Source organism: Rhipicephalus sanguineus, chromosome 9 (assembly GCF_013339695.2).
Source record: "Rhipicephalus sanguineus isolate Rsan-2018 chromosome 9, BIME_Rsan_1.4, whole genome shotgun sequence".
In the NCBI taxonomy this organism is placed as follows: domain Eukaryota; kingdom Metazoa; phylum Arthropoda; class Arachnida; order Ixodida; family Ixodidae; genus Rhipicephalus; species Rhipicephalus sanguineus.
The window spans coordinates 69,849,974-69,869,862 of record NC_051184.2 but is presented as its reverse complement, the minus strand read 5'-3'; the positions used below and the strand labels follow the sequence as shown (position 1 = coordinate 69,869,862).

At 44.0% G+C, this 19,889-nt stretch overlaps 1 protein-coding gene across 1 annotated transcript in view; it reads right to left on the bottom strand.

Moving 5' to 3' along the window:
• The window catches only part of LOC119405627 (protein aurora borealis), a 52,418-nt gene that overhangs the window by 26,274 nt on the left and 6,255 nt on the right, over positions 1 to 19,889 (bottom strand). The window contains exons 3-6 of the mRNA XM_049419251.1: positions 17,829 to 17,923; positions 15,556 to 15,680; positions 2,829 to 2,885; positions 1,583 to 1,639 (exon numbers count right to left, since the gene is read on the bottom strand). Coding sequence (XP_049275208.1) covers positions 1,583 to 1,639; positions 2,829 to 2,885; positions 15,556 to 15,680; positions 17,829 to 17,923 — 334 coding nt within the window. The remainder of the gene's footprint in view (positions 1 to 1,582; positions 1,640 to 2,828; positions 2,886 to 15,555; positions 15,681 to 17,828; positions 17,924 to 19,889) is intronic.

Below are 19,889 nucleotides of genomic sequence, written 5' to 3'. Positions count from 1 at the left end.
AATGTGTCTTCGTCCAAACCTTGCCAACCGAGCTGAAACAATCACCAGCACGAAGTTTTGCTTTTTTGCTATTGAACCATGCTCATCCATTAAGAAATTATAAAAAAAGGCGAGACATGGAAACACAGACTCAAGAGAAGAGAACAACACAACACAAACACAGTGTTTGCACACCTTACACTCTTTAAGGAGGGACCTGCTTTAGAAGCTTATTCCTTAATCTTCCAAGTGGATTTTATAAAACTTTCGCAGTTTATGCACATGTATGTGGCAATTTCGAATGTGCAATAATTTTTCTGGTACAACATGCATTTTTTTACATATCAATCATTTTATGCACCTTATTAGGAGAAAGATTTTTTTCTTAACTGTGAGAGTTATAGAGCAATTCAATATAACACAATAATCCGGCATCAAAACTGTATGCAATAAACAAGAACGGGTACTCTAAGCCCATTTGAACAAAAGTTACAGCATACTGAACTATGGTGAACAAAATTCCAGCTTGACATCAGCTCACTCGCATGTAACCAACATACTACAACTTTTGTTCAAATGGGTTTATAAAGTCCATTCTTGTTTCACTGCATACAGTTCTTATTGCAGATCATTGTGATATGTTGATTTACTTTGCAACTCTAGGAGTTTAGAAGATCTTGCTCCAAATAATACAACACGTACTTTATATTTTAAAAACTATAGTATTAGAAAAATCAATTGCACGTTTGGAATCGGCACATAAAAATGGACAGGTTGCGAATGTTTCATGAAAATGCACAGAGAAACGAAAGACATGTTTCTAAAGCAAGGTTCCCCTCAAAGGGGCCCTGCAATACTTTTCGAAGTAATCATCAAATGGCTTCATTAAAGAAGTCTATTGCCTCACGAATCAACCGTCACAAGAAGGCTTGTAATCCATCAAGTACAATTGGAGTTAAGAGGATTTGACGCATGCTTTAAGCGTTCTCTTTCTCCTATTGTGCCAGCGAGCACACTGAAAGCTGAGCGGGGTAAGGGGTGACAAGGGGGCAAGAAGCTACATCCGTCCGTCCCTGCACATCACGACCTTGAGCACTTCCCGTTCTTTTTTTTTTCTTCACACGTGCAGCTTACATTCAGTGTGATCGCGAGCAAGCGCGCTGGCACGTCACTGCATCCCGAGGCGAATGCAGTAACTATATATATGCAGCTCATGATGCTCAAATCGGCCAATGGCTGCGCACTTTTTGCTTGTGGCACGGTCGTTGGGCTTATGGCATCATTTGTCGAGCGAAGGGCGAACGATTTCTAGCCGACTTCGAGAGTTAATTGCGAATTCCAGGCAGTGTGCTGCGCTACAATGTTTGGCTCGCGTGTTCTCGGGCGCCCCGACTACCAATCAGCAGTGTTTTCTGACGATGCCGAAATAGCGTTGCAGGGCCCCTCATAACGATGAATCCTTAGCAACTAGCTCTGCTTTCTGTCACAAACATTAAGAAACCTTTCCCCATCATACTTCTCGTTGTCTACATCTCTGCCAGAGTCGTTTGCTTTAATGTACAGGCATCATTATAAACGCGCATCACTGCATGTGCTGGCTTACCCAAAACCGCGTTGAGATCAACATCTGGAGGTATTGTGAGCGTCGTCTGACTCCAAGCTGCACGGCAAAGGCACAAACAGGAAACAATCAACAAAGATCCACTGATTACCACTTAAACATACCAACCTTTGATAAGAACATTAGATGATATAACTATGCCAATAAAAAGATATAAAGGCAGTACATACAATGATAATACTATGTTGTACCAACAGGCCCATTCGCCGCAGTAGTGAAGATATAAAGTTCCACTGCGGCTGAATGAAGGATGTCTTCAACGATGAACTTATTCAAGGAACAGTAGCACTTGAATATTGAATATTTGCTGTTTTTTAAATAAAAGAGGACCACGAGTAAAACCTCATTCATTCGAATTTCACAGGACCGGGAAGAAATGCCCCAATTAAACTAATGTCAGATCATCGAAGCTACTAGAAAAACAAACGAATATTGATTACACTAGAAATCCTTTATTTACTGAACAAATCGGCAAATCCAGTTCTTATTTTGCACAAACACAATGTGAAAGCTGCAATTCTCGTCATCCTGTGCCTATGTTTCAAACACAGCCACAACACAAGCCCCATGACATCAGTTATCTCAGTGACACATGAGAGCCTACAGACATATTTTGCAATAGTTTGAGGACATCTGCTTTCTGTAGCGACATGAAGCAGTATAAGCAACTGGATTCAATAGTACGGTGCATCTACTCTTCCAATTGATCGAACAAAAGTTTGAGACTTGCATTGTTCTAAAAGAACAATAATGCGTAACTGTTAAGGGCATTAAAGAGAAAAATGTAAGGATATCTTAACATACTCAGGAACCGAACTTAGCATAAGTTCCGAGCACGTATTGTTAATCCTTTAGCAGAGTAGTGACAGAAACACAAAAAGGTACTTTGAAATAATTCGCATCATTACATCACACATTGGTATCGGAGGAGCGTCAACAGAAATTGCAAAAATACGACACTGACACGAGTTTTCACTTCTAAAAACTAAACTCTTACTAAATTAACAAGATATATTGGTTCATCCACTTGACTACCACTTTAAGTGTGTCCTTTTAGTACACCTTTAAGCAAATGATTGAAAAAAAAAAACTGCTTTTTTTGGTATAAATACGATACTTTTCTTTCCAATCACTGAGAATGGCAATCTTGGTGGGAAGTGGAGGAAGAATCATACCTTTTCTTTAAAGTTCGTTAAAGCACATGCAGTTGTTGAGAAGGAAGACATACCTGAGGACATCAGAGGGCGCTGTTGTTCCATCAAGGAGGGATCGCCATGGGCAAGGCCTGAAAAATGGAAAAGAAAGGAAGAAAAAAATTTGGAGGAAGCTTTAGCTTCACATTTAAGAACAAAACGCGATAGCATAATTCGGGCCCCGTTTGTGTCACTTCCTCATTTGATTGCCACGTTTCGCTTGTCGGTGGACTGTTCGATCACACCGCCAGGAAACTAATGTATGCGCGCGTGCCATTGGCTGGTGTAAACTCTCCTGGGGTGCCTACTGCAAGTACAGTTCATCTTTGAGCAGGTAGTGCACAAAACAAAGACATAAGCAAGGAACAGAGACACAAGACGATCGCTAAGGTCTTACAGTTTACAAGATGCGTTTGTATCTTACAAACTCGCCCAGATTCAGTATTGTAAGCATAATTCACCGTTTTGCAAAGTAGTGAAGCACCCACTATGCATCCGTAAGGTAATACACACACCCATGTAGCTTCACACCTTGCTGATGCTGTGGCTGATGATGATGACTAATAATGGCTCAGCACTTTGTAATGGGCGGGCCTTTAAGCCACCCACTCGTTGCACAACTCAAACGGTGCGATGCCTGATGCGATTCTGTGCTTCTGCCACGCACTATTACATCAGTTAATGTCACTCCTAGCACTACGTGATGCGTGTATAAAGGGTTATTTCTTGAAGCAGTTTCAAGCACTGGCGTGGCTCTGTGGTAGAACACCCAAGTGGCACGCAGAAGGCCTGGGTACGATTTCGGCTTGAACCCCGATTTTTATTCTTTGCATCCTTTGCTATTCCTCACTCACGGCAAACACTGCCGACGCCAACGGTGAGATTTCGGTGACACACATTATTATGTTAAAAAGATATTGTTTTTGTTTGTGCAACTGATGCACACCACAGGCAGTTGCAAATGCAGTGCAACTGTTAGGCATAGCTGCATAGTCACTGCTATAAATTCTTGTTTGGACAAAACAGGCACACAAGATGTGCAACAACTCTGTGCAGCTAGTATGCAACTGCTTGTGTGCAACAAAGAATGTATGGAAAATACTATACTGGTTACACGCAGAACACAGACTGGAATTGCAGCTAAAGCATCCTGTAGCCCGCATTGTGTACAGGATGGTGAATGCTGCCATGACATCTTCAACTTTTCCTATCCTATTAAATGCTTCTGGAGAAGTGAATCTAATGGAGTCTTTCACTGGTAGATCCAGAAGAGTTTTTTTTGCTCAGCAGCAAAAAATCTGAATTTCACTGGTCAATCGATAGAAGGTCCATGCTTTTCACTAGTCACTTCAGATCAACTCCCTTGTTTGAAGGGTCCTGCAGTTACCAAGCCTACAACATGTACAATAATGTACATACTACAAGAATCAGCACGCCCCAAGTATTTTTTATAATATCCTCTTGAAGACCAGTTTCAGTTTATATATTCATGTGGTGGTGCCATGGGAACACAGCATAGCCACCTCTTAGCACTCGCTCCTGCTTGCTCAGTTGTGCTACTAATTACACATCACTATGCGCTGTAGTACTACATTTATTATGATAATTTTTTATTTTCACCACATTGCAAGATGTATAGCCGATACATTTAAGGCGGAAAGTTGGGCTAGTTGGCAACGTGAATAATAGGACATGTTTAATAGCCTCTCCTGTATTCCTTCTTCTCGTCCACATCTTTTTTTTTTTTATAGTAAACATGTCCTATTATGTATAGCTGTTCATTATACCTATATTGTGAAGTAGCGCACTTTGGACGGGGAGACAAAGCGGACAAGAAGGACACGACACTGTTAATGTATAGCTGTTACCTCAATGCAGTTTATTCGGCCGAGCCGCATGCCGAGCATCACCGACAATGACTATTTGCATATACCGGTGAAGCAGATGAAAAGTGAATGTTACGCTCACACTAATCTATTTGAGCAGAGATGTTTTGCCAGGTGTCACAGAGAGAAAATTATCATCATCATGAACCGGAGGGTTGCTCGTTGGAGAAGCTGGTACATTGTTACACTCAAAGAAATCCACGAAAACGTCGAAATCTGAAAAAACCGAGAGGCAGAAGCAGAGACAGTGCCACCTCCGTGTCACTGTCTCTGCATCTGCCTCAGTTTTTCAGATTTCGACGTTTTAGTGGCTTTCATCATGAACCGGCATGCGCTCACAATCACCGCCCAAGAACTCTGTAGAGATTGTTAACAAGAGAAGCTGAAACGAGTGGTCATGTAGTATAGTATAGCCATGTAGTATAGTATAGTATAGCAACAGGTGGGAAAGAGGCAAGAGGGTAAAAGCCTAGCCAAGCCAGGATCAGCCAGGTGGCCACCAGCTCTGACGTGACCCAACCTTGCACAACTTCATGCAACCTGAACTAATTTTTTTACGACTTGCTATGCACGCACATAAACTAAAAAAAAATGGTGAGAATTTAGAAAGGACCACTTGTCAAAATGTTAGCTCCAGTGACACTTCATGTTCAAAAATTTTCCATCTCTTAAAGTTTCCATCTTTCCCTGAACTTCTGCCTCAAAAGAAGCAGGGGAAGGAGCAGGCTGACAACTGCCACTTAAAGGGGCATAACAACTGCCTACTTCGGTAGGAGGAACAAGAAATACCGTATTTCATCGCGCATAAGCCGCGCCCTGCACGAAGCCCAAACCACGGAACGATTTAAAAAGAAAGATGTCCGGGTAGTACTGCCGAGAAGGTACTTCCCTTGCAACGCCTTGAAGCAGTGCGGTGAAGACACCTTGCACGCCGAAATTCGCGAACGACCCGCTCCCCGACTAGCTCCGAATTTTCTGTTCGGAGCTATTTTCTGTGGCTTGCACGCGGTAAAACACGATAGACGAAGACACTGCGGGAACAGGAGGCCCAAAGAAATTGAGATTCGTTACCCAGGTACACTCTGACAGGCATGGTGGCTGCGGTGCTCGACTGGTAGGTCGGTTCCCAGAGGAATGGCGGCGCACGAGCGTGGTCGAACGCCGATGGCAGACGGTCGCTTTGTCAGCGACCGACTCTTAAGTACGCTACCCACTACAGAACAAAAATGCGCGTGCGTCGCGTCTTCTTCCTCTTCTACTCTGGTGTCTCGTCCCCAGCACAGTTGCATTGAGAGTAAAAAGCAATGAATGCGAAAGCAACAAATTACGATGTTACGCGAAGTAAGTCAATAAAAAAAAAATTTTAATTCGCGGAAAACTCTTGGCAATGAAGCGAAGGCTACAGAGCCGAATTGCGTTGGTGCTACCGCTCATGAATGTAGTCCCACCACTGCGTCCGTGTTTTGTACATGAGAAATGAAACGAAATTCCTTCGTTTTGTACAGGACGCATAACATACACCAGTGAGATAACTGTGTTTCTTTAAACTCAGACATTGTCATTTCGGGTTTTCGCAACGCGTGAGAAAGACCCGTCTTTCACGCGTGCCTCAAACGCTAAATAGCGTTTGCGTCTTCGGGTGAACGTCCGTCTCATTCTGATTCTTCCGTCTACTCGCCTAAAAAAAACTTGCGACGAATTTTACCAACAAATGGTCGTCTAGGAAGTTAAATGCTATATAATGCTTGTGCCGTGCAGCGATCGCTTTCCACAATTGTAAGAAGCGCGCGCCAAACCGGACTACTACGCGGAGGAGTACATGTGCAGAAGCTCCGCTCTCGTAGCTGTCCCTCCATTGCCAAGAAAAGGCACCGTTCACTGACCATAGGGAGCTCCGTGGGCGTCCCAAGGTCGCTGGCATTCGCCGCTAGGAGCACGAAGAAAATGAGACGCGCGCACCGCGTTCGAGTCTTGTCCAAGCCCGGCTCAGTATTGCTTTTTTTTTTTTTTTTCATTCGCTAGGCAGTGCGCTCTGGCGCTTCATGCAGTCACAATGGAAAGCTTGACTGCACGGTGCCCGCTGCATGCGACCTGCATGGCGTAACTCAAGCAATACATTGGCGCTAAAACGCGGCCGCTGCAGCGAACTAAGCGCGAAAGCACAACACTCACGCAGAAGCATGCGCCGTCTGCTGATCTTCTCTAAAGATACGGCGCCCGACCACACCCGGCCCGGCTCAAAGTACGCATTTGTTGCTGGAACCACGCAGCCGTTCCCTCCGGCGCCCCTCCATGCGCCTTTCGCGCGGCGGAGGCGCGTTTCGTCTCTTGCGTGAGCGGCGCCGACTGTAGGCAGCCCTCACGCGCTTTTACTGGCACACAGACGAACACGCGACCGGGGGGGGGGGGGATCTCACTGATTCGGACTTTGTTCACAAACAATGTGCCTGGAGCTGGCCAATAAATGCTACCGCAGTACAATCTTACCAATTAGCCAACCCCCTGGGGCCCCACCCCGCAAACTACCATATATATCTATCTATCTATCTATCTATCTATCTATCTATCTCTATCTATCTATCTATCTATCCTATCTATCTATCTATCTAGCCGCCTACGTCTGGGGGCTCTCATGATCGCCCTCCTTAACTTGGTGTAGAACCAAAATTTGCATGGGCGGGTAACAGGATTTTATGAATATGATTGCCGGGTCATGACATGAATACGTAAAATCCTGTCGCGTACGTCGTCAACCCTTTCCACAGACAAGTGTGGCACATACCCGTTTACCACGGGCCGTGGTGTACGGGTATGCGCCACAGGTGATGGACAGTTTATATACTACCAGGAACGGCGAGAACAGATATTGGTAACTTAAATGCTAGAGCGTTAAGGAAAACCAACGTCGGCAGCGTTGACTCAAGGAATGGAAATAATGAAAATGAAAATAGGATCCTAGCAGGAATTGAACCCAAGCATTCTACGTGGCAATCAGGTATTCTACCACTGAGCCACGCCAGGTCTATAACTGGTTTGGAAAAACAGCCTACGCGGGCGTAATATCGGTGCAACGTCAAATGTGGTTGTGGTGCTGGCTATCTAATTTTACAAGAAAGCAATAAACACTACATGATACTCCTACGATGTGTACTCCAACGATACAGGCGTCATATCAGATTAACGCCTGTAGTTGCAGTGTTGGCTCGGCTTTTATAGCAGTCCAATAAACATTATGTTGGTATTTCTATGATTCAGCAAGCTATATTGAAGCATTGCTCGACCCCGGAGGAATACATTAACGAAAGTTACATATGATATCCACATCACCGCAGCCTAAGGTGCACTTCTTCCACCGGAACGACGCAGTGCCCTCTTCATTTCCCACGAGGCTGGGTGATGGCCTCATGCTGACCGAGAAAGATGCCAGATTGATCGACAGCCGCGTTGTAGACGAGGCTACGTAGGCCACATACGCCCAGATAGTCTACGAATACGACAAACACCATCCACTGATGTCGGTCTACGTAGCACTATCAAGCCTACCAGCCTCGACGGCCTATACCTCACCAACGCGAAGGGTGGCTTCAGGTTCCGACATGTCGCCGGCTCTGTCGGACAGACAATTTTCTCGACGAATGACGAGGCATCCACAAATTCCCACAGCTCTACTATACCACATACTTCACTACACATAGACCCTCGTCACCACGATCACGACCGGATCCTATAACATGTCATGACCAGCTGCATGTGCTCACTGATCACGGTGATGATGCCCTTGTTCAAGAACTGTCAAGAACTTCTTGCACACATGCACACGGGTTCGTGAAACGTGCATGCGTTCTGCATCATAAGAGAAGTATAAGCACTACATATCAGCTTACCGCTTCTGGTGTTGTAATACCCACGTTGCCATTGGCAGCGTTACCCAACCGTAAACAACTGGTTATATAACACATATGCGGCTCTTCAACGTATATATATGTGTGCGTATAAAATTTATACAAACCTTACCGTCATTTTGTAACGTGTCGCTAAGTAAAAAAGTTACGCCACAGTCACCTACCCGGCGCATGCTTCGCATAACATCGACTCCCACGGTACCGTGGGATCTGCCGAATTTTTTGGCGTATAAGCCACACAAAAAATACAGAAAATTCAAGGGTAAAGTCGGGGTTATTGTTTTACGCGAATTTCGGTCTGCGAAGTGGGTTCTGGGCGATTCTTCAAGGCAATGCAAGTAAGGTGGAAGTGACAGTAGGCGAGGACGGGGGAGTGACACAGGTGGCTGAAATTAAGTGAAAATAAAGTTGTTTGTTGTAATTTTTGAGCATACATAGTTGCCGAGGCTCTTTCTATCAAGGTGTAAAATTAATTGGCACAATTGAATTTGCGGTTGGTAAGCAGGGATGTTTTTTCTCTTTGGGGGAGCAGGAGTGGGTTATATGCTGGGGTGCTTATATGCGAGAAAATATGATACCCGGTAAAGGAATCCTGCCCCGTTTTGCTTCCTCGAGCGAGGAAGGCATAGACACTGAGCAGTTCATGTTGGTAGAATGACATTGCCAAAGTCCAGATGGGCTGGCTTCAAACGATCGATCTTCAGGTCCATTAAAGGAGTACTGACACGAAAATTTTCATTTCTTGTTTTCTTCCATCAAATAAGAGCCCAAGCCCTCAGGAGCCTAGAAAACGTACTGCTAAGCGCAAGTGCACGTTGAAAAAGTAATTGCAGTATGCTTTTAAAAGATAGTTTCGGTTCCTACTGTACCCTGACATCGCAACACGGTGTGGGCTTCTCGTCCTGTGCTTGCGCAAGATATAGTGAAGTTTCCTCGGCCGCTTCGCACAGTGGCTCCCTTGGTGACGTACAAGCAGCCATTTTGGGAGTTATGGCACCCGACGTCATCACAGCTAGCCAGACTGCTGCGTGAAGTCACCAGAATTAGTACTGTAGCCCGACGTCAAGCTAGCGTCGATGTCGGTAGGTGCACCATGAGAAAATTGCTTTATTATCAAAATAAAATATCTTATCAGCATTTGCTGAGCTTCACACTTGCTCAGAGCCGTCTCTGTATGCAGGAGACTTGTATGGCAGAGTAAACTCTCCTTCGAAAAATGATGTCAGTACCCCTTTAATGGGTGTTTTCAAATGCTTAGCGTCGCCCTTGAGGACGTCAAAGCAACTGCCGTAAGGCGCTTGTAAAGAAGTGCGGCTAGCGTTGTGGTACATAAGCACCTTATTTTCTCAGATACAACCCGCACGAAAAGGACAGAAAATTGAGAGCTAAGGTTGTGGTGCAGCTAATATGAGACTTTCGGCTTTGAAGGTGGCTTCACGGCAGCTCAAGAAAGGTGGCTTACTGCCAATACGCAGAGACCTTCTTTCAAATTTTTCCAAGGCTCCTGGAGTGGGCGCACATTATATGCAGGGGCAGGTCATACACGAGAAAAAATGGTATAAGGGCAGTATGAACTAAAGATGCGCTATGAGGTCATGACAAAGTGGCAGTGGCATCCAAAAGTAGCCATGGGAATTTGCAGGAGTTCGGCGTAGGATTACACGACAGCGGATGTTAGTCCCGGGACAAAGATCTCGCCAGGCATGCGAAGTGTCGTGCCGAACATTAGCTCTACCGAGGAGAACCAAGTGTCTTGTTTCCCGACAGTGTGCAGAGACCCAGGAGAACCGTAGCAAGGTGCTGTGTCCATGGAATAGCAGTTTTGCAAACGAAGCGAAAAACGTTTTTGCACACGATTTAAACTTGGGTGGTGTGCTGTGGTTCCTATTGGCACACCACTTCCAGCAGACGGGAGAAAGCTTGAAAGAGGGTTGACTCGAATACTCTCAAAGAGTCTGTTACGGCGTCAGGCACACCGTAAAAAGATATCCAGATATTGTCACGTGGTTGTGACAGTGAAGAAAGGAAAATGCAGCTTAAAGCTGAAACTATTCTATGTGCGAACTTGTGCCCAGCAAACGAAGCAACACGCAAGGTGCAGTGGAAACGGCGAGCACAGACATTGGTCATTGGTAATCTGACCAGCAGTAAAGCACGTTGGCATTTATACAGATTCAACGTCATTGTTGGCGGCCGGTTTAGTTCCAGAATGAACTCTTATTGTTCGTGCTGGGGGCACAATTCTATCGGAGGATCCTAAAATAATCGGGAATGTTCCCAGATGTTTGGGCACACTTTGGGAAAGGTAGTGGTTACACGTGTAACAGGCTGGTTACATAAAAATAGAAAAAGAAGTGCGTGTGGCAATACTGCCACACCCACTATTGCCACGCTGTCTGCTGCCTTCGTCGACGTCACGACCACGTGACAATATCGAGGATGTCTTAGCCCATAGACCCTGCAGTAAAGTTAGCAAGTGGCTTTGCCTCCGGCCAGTGGATAAACTGGTCAATACAAGCGAGCATGTACCATTGGTGAGAAGACTGTCATTCCAATGGCATAGCAAGTATCACTTGCGCATCGGACCTGTGCTGGTAGCATAGGTCGACAAAGTCACTCACGAGTCGACTCGCTAGGACTCTGATCGGGAGGTGAGTACCGAGTCTGAGTGAGTCCAAGTGAGCAATATTTTTGGCGAGTTTGAGTCCGAGTGAGTCTGCTTGAGGAAAATTTCACTGAGTCCGAGTGCAAGCAAGTCCGGTTCAGGAAAATTTTGGCGAGCCCGAGTCCAAGTGAGCCCTAAGCGCAAAATATTGTGGTGCACGCTATCAGCGCGCCACTCACCGCCACTTGGATGTGTGTTTAGATTAGGTGGCCGCGCCCCGGCAGGCGCCGCGGTAACCGGAGCCTGCTCGCGCGCAGGCATCCTTCTCCTCTGGCCCATCGGCGCTCTGGCATCCCTCTCTCCCAGAGAAGAGGAAATAAAAGCCAGTTATCGTTTAAGATTCACGGCTTTCGGGTGAATCAATCCTCGCCTGCGCTAGCGTCCCACAATATACTTCTTGAATGAGTCCGAGCGAGCTCCACCTTTGATTGCCGACATATGGTCCTATCTACTCAGCTTCAGCATTACTATCAGCCTTATATATTGGCTTACATATAATTATACTCAAGTCTGTTAGCAGATATCTCAACGCACTAGCGGTTTGCGCCACCTCAATACTTATTTATCAGAGGCGTGAGTTAGGGGGGGTGCCATGACTTCCTACCACAAACTATTTCGAGGAAACTTTTTGATAGAAATATCTAGTGCGAGCTGCATATTTCATAAAATGTCCTTACCTGATTGAAACCACTGATAACGCGTATTTGAAGGTACAAGAGCAAAAGATGTACCAAGAGCACCGATCATGGGAGATACTGGTGTTAAAGAGCATCGACACCATGATCGAAAAACTTAATTTTATGCTAACAGACTCTTCAGTGGATACACTCAGGCTCAGGTAAAGCCATGGGTCTGAGTGAGTCCGGCTGAGTAATATGTTGGTAAGTCTGAGTCCGAGCGAGTCTGGTTGAGAAAAGGTTTAATGAATCTGAGTCTGAATAAGTCCGGTTGACGAAAATTTTTGAGTCCGAGCGAGCATTAAGCGCAAAATATATTTCTTGAGTAAATGTAAGAGCTTCAATATTTTTGCCGACCTATGGCTGGTAGCAACTATCGGTGCGACAATGAAATTTCAAGAGAGAACAAGTTTCATCTCCCACTGCCATGGAAATAAGAATTCACACGAAGTAAGAATTCAATGACAGGCAGGCACGTATCTAAGCTGTGGAACATGAGAGTCCTTCTCTCCCCACAAGTTATCCTTTTGCCTCATGGCTCAATTATTTCCATTTTCCTGCAAACCTACAAGAGCCAAGGTTGTTTATGTTTTGAAATTCCATACCCACACCGACAGAAAGCAGCTGCCATAAGCGGAGTAACTGGTGCATGATGTTGCCACTTTATCTGGCCAACAGCGCCTCGCGAGTGTTGTCGCTTTAAGGCCAGCAATGTTACACCGCGGTTTAATGGCAGGTGCCTCATTGTAGGAGAAATTAGGAAAAGACAATGAGAATGAAGGGTCCAAGCTTCGGAGCGTAATGATAAATTGGTCAATACAAGCGAGCATATACCATTGGTTTGAAGACTGTCATACCAATGGCGTAGCAAGTACCACTTGCTCCGGAAATTGGTTCAAGCTTTCATAGGCTCTATAGAGGTAGAAACAGTGGTACAGACCCATACCATGCAGGCATGAAGCTTAAATCAATGCGCATCGCAGAGTACGTGTGTGTCCAGTTGACGTGGTGCTCTTGAGTCATTGTGCGATACCTGTGCATTACAACTGTCATTACAGTGTTTGCATTACTTTACAGTTAGTGTGTGTCTAAGCATGTTGCTGGAACCACTCCATGCATGCTTTAGTCACAATGTTTGTACACTGCGTCGTTTTATCCCAGCAGTGCTTCAAACCCCATCTTCCGAACATCTCATTGGAACATTAGGTTTTCCACATTGCGAGGCCTGCATTCACAATTTCGTTGCCCCACATCATTCCATTGAAATGCTGTTCCGTGGGCTAATACCAATGAGCCGTTCTACACAGTGATTAGGTTTTATACATCGCAATTCGTCATCACCACAACTTAGAGGAGCTTGTTGCTGGGCTAGTTGGTACATATCTTTGAGGAAAAAATTTAGATGGCTAAGCACCACTAGAAGAAAGATGAAGCACAAGAAAAGAGTGTCTCTTTTCACCATAACATTTTCTTATTCTTCATACTATGTTGCCTGCCAGTATCTTTTTGACCAAGACAAGCTGTTGGATGCAGCTTTTTGCCAAAGTTGCCACCAACGCTACATACATTTGTTTGAATTGAGTCTAAATGTTACTAGAGGCATTCACATTACTGAAAAGCAGCAGTACTAACATAGAATACAATAGAAACTAGGGGTGTGCGAATATTCGAGTTTCGAATTCGAATCGAATAATACATGATCGAATAATTCGATTCGACTTTCGAATACCTAGTATTCGAAGTTTCGAATAATTTGACATGATGAATATCTAAAACGCGAAAAAGGCCAACGGTGCAACTTGGTTATAGTGGGGTGGCTAAAACTAACGCTAACGCCGTTACAGTAGGCCTTTCGTTACAACTTTAACCGATATGCTGGTTCAAAGCGAGCGCACGTGTATTTTAAAGGAGATTTATGCCATTTCCGCAAGCAAAAGGAACACACGTGATAACTGTCAAGCCCTTCTCAACTGCACTTCCGAAACGAATGCTCGGACTTCTTGCATAGTTCGGTCGCGTATGCAGCAAGCGCCGTAAAACGTCCCGACTTTGGCCCGCGAAACCCTCTCCGATTGGCTTGACACGTGAACATTTGTTCACGCTGTGTAGTCGCCACTGTCGCACTGCATCACTCGTTCAGAAACTCCCATCGTTCCGGCGAGCAGTTAAAACGCTGCTGTGAACGCGTGGCTGAAGTTTTTTAGGCCCGGAGCACTCACGACGATGAAGCACAGCATTACCGTTGTTCTTTCTTTTATTTTTCAACAAAATCCTTTGCATTCGATATTCGACATTTTCGGCCACTATTCGCACGCCCCTAATAGAAACTGAAAGGACAACCCAAACTTGAGAACATCAACTCCCACTTGCCTCTGTGTGAGTAGTACACTCGCATTCCAGTAGCATGAATCCTGATCAACTTGCTAATTTTTTCAGTTGTAATGATATTTGCACTCCATACTAGTGTAGTCATTAAAGCTTAGCATAAGCTGCATCATTGTGTTAATAAAATGTACTAAGGACTCAGACATAGAAAAAACGAACGAGACGGTGCACTTGCTCTCAAGCGTAGTTTACTGAAAGAAGCACGAAATATAATACACTTTTCATGAAACACCATCTGAAGGACAAGCAATGTATGTGGCATAACAAAACAAAAATTCAGATGCCCTTGCCCTGTTGGAAAAATGGGGGCAAGCAAAGCTTGGCATGCGAGTGCATAATGCACTATTTTCCTTTCTTTCTTTGTATCGCAATGTGCAATGCTTCCTTCCTGCATGCTGGGAATTGAACCTTCATCTACATGTTTAGCAGCAACAGCCAACAGTCATGCATTCATATGCTGGCAACAATGAAATATGGCCATGTGAAACGACAAGACACCTCAATAACCCCGATACAAGATCAGATTTCGATATCGGAAGTGGCTGATCGCCGAGAAGTCCCCGAGCGAGGGAGCGTCAATTATTGCAAAACAGCGTATACAAATACACTCAAACCTAGTTATAACGAACACGGATATAACGAATTATCGGTTATAACGAAGTAAATGAAGAACAGTCTTGTCATTGCTACAGTGTTACAAATAAACGTTTATAACGAATTTTCGGATATAACGAAGTTATTTTCTAGGCAGATGCAACTTTGTTATAATGAGGTTTGAGTGTAGGCATATGGCCGACGCAACTTCTAGGGTCTAATTTGTGTACACACCCATTTCTGTACATTCATGGGCGTCTGCTTTTTTTTTTTCTGCGGTCACACCTACAATGCCCCATACAAGCTTCGCTGGAAAAAAAAAAAAGCTCGGCTTTCCGTTTTGCTTAAAAAAAAAAAGCAAGAAAACTATAAGACAGTAAGCTGCACAAGGAAAAATACAAGTATTCGTAAAGTCCCATGCAAATTAACATCAGTAGACGTGAGAATACAAGATATCTCTCACCACTTCACATGTTAGAGCCACCAATAGTTGGCATATACAATCATCTTGAAGTTGAACAAACGTGACAAGCTTCAGTAATTTGACGGTTAAGCTAACTAATTGGCCTAACCAGGGTTAAGCTGTTTATCAATTGCGATATCGTACCAGCTCGCCCACCTGTCCCTACTTTTGCGACTGTAACGTCACGTACCTTTGGACGCCGCAAACACACTCTTTGTCTTTGACGGTGCCTCCCACGGTGATGGAACGATCTCGTGGCGCGAGAAGAACAGTTCTATGGCCTGCTGGGACTGTTCCTCATAAAGGGCGTCGCTCCTGCACGAGTGGCACATAGTATCAACATCTCCCCCTCCCCCATTTCATAAAAGAAAATTACCTCTCAGAAGTATCGGCAGATGTGTGTATGCCCTCTAGGTGTTAAATTTGTCAATGAAAATATTTCTGGAGCCCTTGCCCTATCAGCAAAATGGGTGCATGTACAAGCTTCCCTTGAAAAATTATCTTAGCATCACTTTCGGCTATCTATACTGGAAATTTTTTAAACATAAACTTAAAGATAAAAAAGCAGTTGTGGTGTTGACGCATTTTTATCCTCTTGTGTCGCATTTCTCTGTGTTGTTTGACACGTTAAGCTGACCTCTTACCTGTTTGCCCAACGTTCTACCTCATTGCTCAATAGAACATTGTCTAAGTTGAGACCTTCAAAACAAAACATAGTCCATTGCTAAAGGTGAAGTAAGTCCCAGCATACACCATCAAGAGAGACATCAAAATAAGATAATATATATGCTTCAATCGAACCACCTATCTGCTGATCTTTTCTGGCTTTACTATAAGACCAGAAAATACGCTTTTTTGATAGCTGTTTTATACTGCAGAGCGATAACTTACTAATACAAACAAAATTCCTTTTCTTTCCATTCCCTACACAGAGAGTCCGAAATATTTTGACAATCTTTTACAAACCCATTGAGTCAATAGCATAGCTGCTCTAGGTCATTGACAGATTGATTTAGAGGGATACTGACACTAATTTTCAAATTTCAGTTTACTCTGCCAGGTCAATCTCCCAAATACAGATGGCACTGGGCAAATGTGAAGCTCAATAAATTCTGACCAGGAACTCTATTTTGAAATTAAAATCGATTGTCGCATGGCACACCTACTGACATCGACAACATTGTAACGTCAGGCTGCAGTTATCAATTCTGGTGACTTCAGGCACCTATATGGCTAGTTGTGCTGACGTTAGGTACCAAAAACATTCAAAATGGCCACTTGTGCGTCACCAATCGAGCCACGGTGTAAAGTAGACATGGAAACGTCACGATATCTTGCAGGAGCACATGACGAGAAGCTCGTGGAGTGTCGTGACATCGGGTACAGTAGAAACCTAAACTGGCTTTTAAGAACACATTGTAGTTAATTTTTCAGGGTGCACTCACGCTTGCCAGTACATTTTCTAGGCTCTCGAGTGCTTGGCCTTTCCTTCTGTGCAAAAACATAACTGGAAATTTCAGTGTCAATACTTCTTTAAGTGCTGTGCATAACTTAGCATTTGTGCTGGAGAAAAAATGCGAGCGGAAGGGTTTGTGGCACAACTTGGTAGCAAAAATGTCAACCAGACATATACGCAGTGTCAGCAGTGGATACCAGAAGGTCGAGTTTAGGCCTAATTAACTCAGCAAAGTTGAGAAGGAGCAGGGCTTGGGAATAGGGGAAGATGCTTCGTTTAGGCTCTGGCACAAATCATTTACTCTAGTTATAACACAACAGCTTACTGTATATACTTGTGTAATAGCTGCACGCATGTAGTAGCCGCACCTAGAAATTTGTTTAAGAATCCTCCCCAAAAATATACATTTACAAATTATCCGCGTATTAGCCACACAATTATTTAGGAGGTTAGCAGTATTAAACGTTGTGCGGTGCACGAATTTTCAAGCTTTTTTTTTTCAGGCCGAAAAGGGCATCCCTTGTGGATGTGTGCCACTGAATTTTTAAGCGTGGGTTGTGGTTTCCTTCAAGATGGTGGAGAAAAGCTTTAAGGTCATGGGAATCCCAAAAAATTTGATGGAGCGGAGGAAAATCTCATCTGGGGCAGAGGAAAGTTTAAAAAATACGACGAGTAAAGCGGACGAGGAAGAGAAGTAATAACATTCTTGCAACCGAGTGAAAGGGACAAAAGTTCTTTTTCTCTTCTCCCAGTACAAGTGAGTACTGCAGTTCAATAAAGGCAAGCAGCACTGAAAATATGCACGGAAAAAAAGAAAGAAAAAAGAAAGAGACGTTGTCTTTTCATTCGCGTAATGGCCACACCTGCGATTTTTGCCCTAAATCTCCAAAAAAGAAACATGCAGACATTACGCAAGTGTATACGGTATGCAAGTTTTTAGCAAAACCCATTTTGGGGACACTTCAAATGACAACAGCACGAAAAGAAAAGACGAGTAACCAGGTTACCTTGCAGGCTGTGGAAGACTAGGCTCTTGCTCCTCTTCTATGTTTACGGGCCACAAGCCGGCCATCTGCTCAATCGACCACCGAAACGACCGGCGCTGTACATGAAAAAGAAGTAATAGTAATAGGGTGGTTTAAAAACGCAAAACTAAAATGGCGTTCAAAGCTGGGCTTTCTCTCATTTAGAACAGAGGATACCAGCTCAGATATCCAATAATGAAGGGTTGCACCAAGGGTTTAAAAAAAAAATATCACTTTTTGTGTGCCTCCCTTCATCTTAGTCTGATTTATATGCAGTACCTTTTAAGTAAAGCAAACACTATTTTACAAAATGTTTTCTTTTTACACAACTGAAAGCGTTTACCGCTAGATCAGCTCAACACAAAACACATTTGAGGAATATTAAAGACACTGAAGCAAGACAATAAATGTTTCAACAGATACGGTATTTCTCAATCATATTATTGTTAATATATGAGAAAGTGAAGGTGAGAGCTGCATCTCCGAACTTCACACTGAAACCAACACCATTACATCGCTATAAAGTCATGCATTTCAACGTTTTATTTCGTATTTTGGCCACGTTGGCTTAATAAACGTTCCAAGCTATGACTCTGGATCCTTAACTAGAAGACTCCCTTTAAGAAACTCCCTTTAACCGATAAAAAATGACACAGGCTCCAGCAATGGCATTGAAATTCACATCGTGGTGTATTCGTGCGGGAACAACAAGGGCAATGGCGTACAATTTTTTTTGTTTATCTCTTCCACATTTTCTGGTTTGCCAACATTTCTTGCAACAAGGTTGGCATTTCTAATATTGGAAAAGGGTACCAATTCACTAGTACAGTCAAACCCAACTGTATTGAACTCGGGTAAATCGAATTATCCTTTGTATTGAGCTATTTTCAAAAGAGACAATGGCTCAGCGTCAATACATAGGAAAATTTATGGCTTCATCAAACAAAAAATTCGGCAGATCCCACGCACTGTGGGAATCGATGTAATGCGAAGCAGCCAGCAAAGAGCTGCATACATCGCCTTGTTTGTCTTTGAGCCAAATGAAATCATTCATGCCATGGCATCTAGTCCACCATATATCGCATGTTTGCCATGCACGCATGCATGCACAATCTAGTACACACCATGACAATGAAACGCATATTCTGGTATATAAATGCATGACCTGTCGCTTATGTTCATCACGCACTCGAGTCGTGCCATACCAATTTCGGTATATATCCAGTTAACAAAACGGCCGGAAGCACACCATGACCGTGGCATGTATATCATACCGTACATGACATGCATAACATGATTCGCATGTTAAAACCTCTCATTTATGTTCGTCATACAGTCACATCGCGCAATATCAATTTTGGTGTATATCAAGCGAGCGAAATGGCCGCGAGTGCACAACGAGTATAGCATGTAAATCATGCCATACATGACATGCATGTCATGATTTTCATGTCAACACCTTTCATTTACGTTCGTCATACAGTCGCTTCGCGCAATACCAATTTTGGTCTATATCAAGCTAGCGAAACGGCCGCGAATGCACCATGAGCGCGGCATGTAAATCATGACATACATGACATCATGTCACGGTTTTCATGTTACCACCTTGTTATTCATGTTCGTCATACAGTCGCGTCGCGCAATACCAATTTTGGTATATATCAAGCTAGGAAAACGGCTGCGAATGTATCATGCGTGTGGCTTGCAAATCATGTCGCACATGACCTGCATGTCATGCTTCCATGTTACCACCTCTCATTTACGTTCGTCATGCGGTCGCGTCGCGCAATACCAATTTTGGTGTATATCACGCAAGCGAAATGGCCACGAATGCGCCATGACCATGACATGTAAATGATGTCGTACATGTCATGCATGTCATGATTTTCATGTTACCATGTCTCATTTACGTTCGTCATACAGTCGCTGCGCGCAATACCAATTTTGGTGTACATCAAGCTAGCGAAGCGGCCGCGAATGCATCATGAGCGTGGCATGTAAAACATGACATACATGACATGCATGTCATGGTTTTCATCTTAC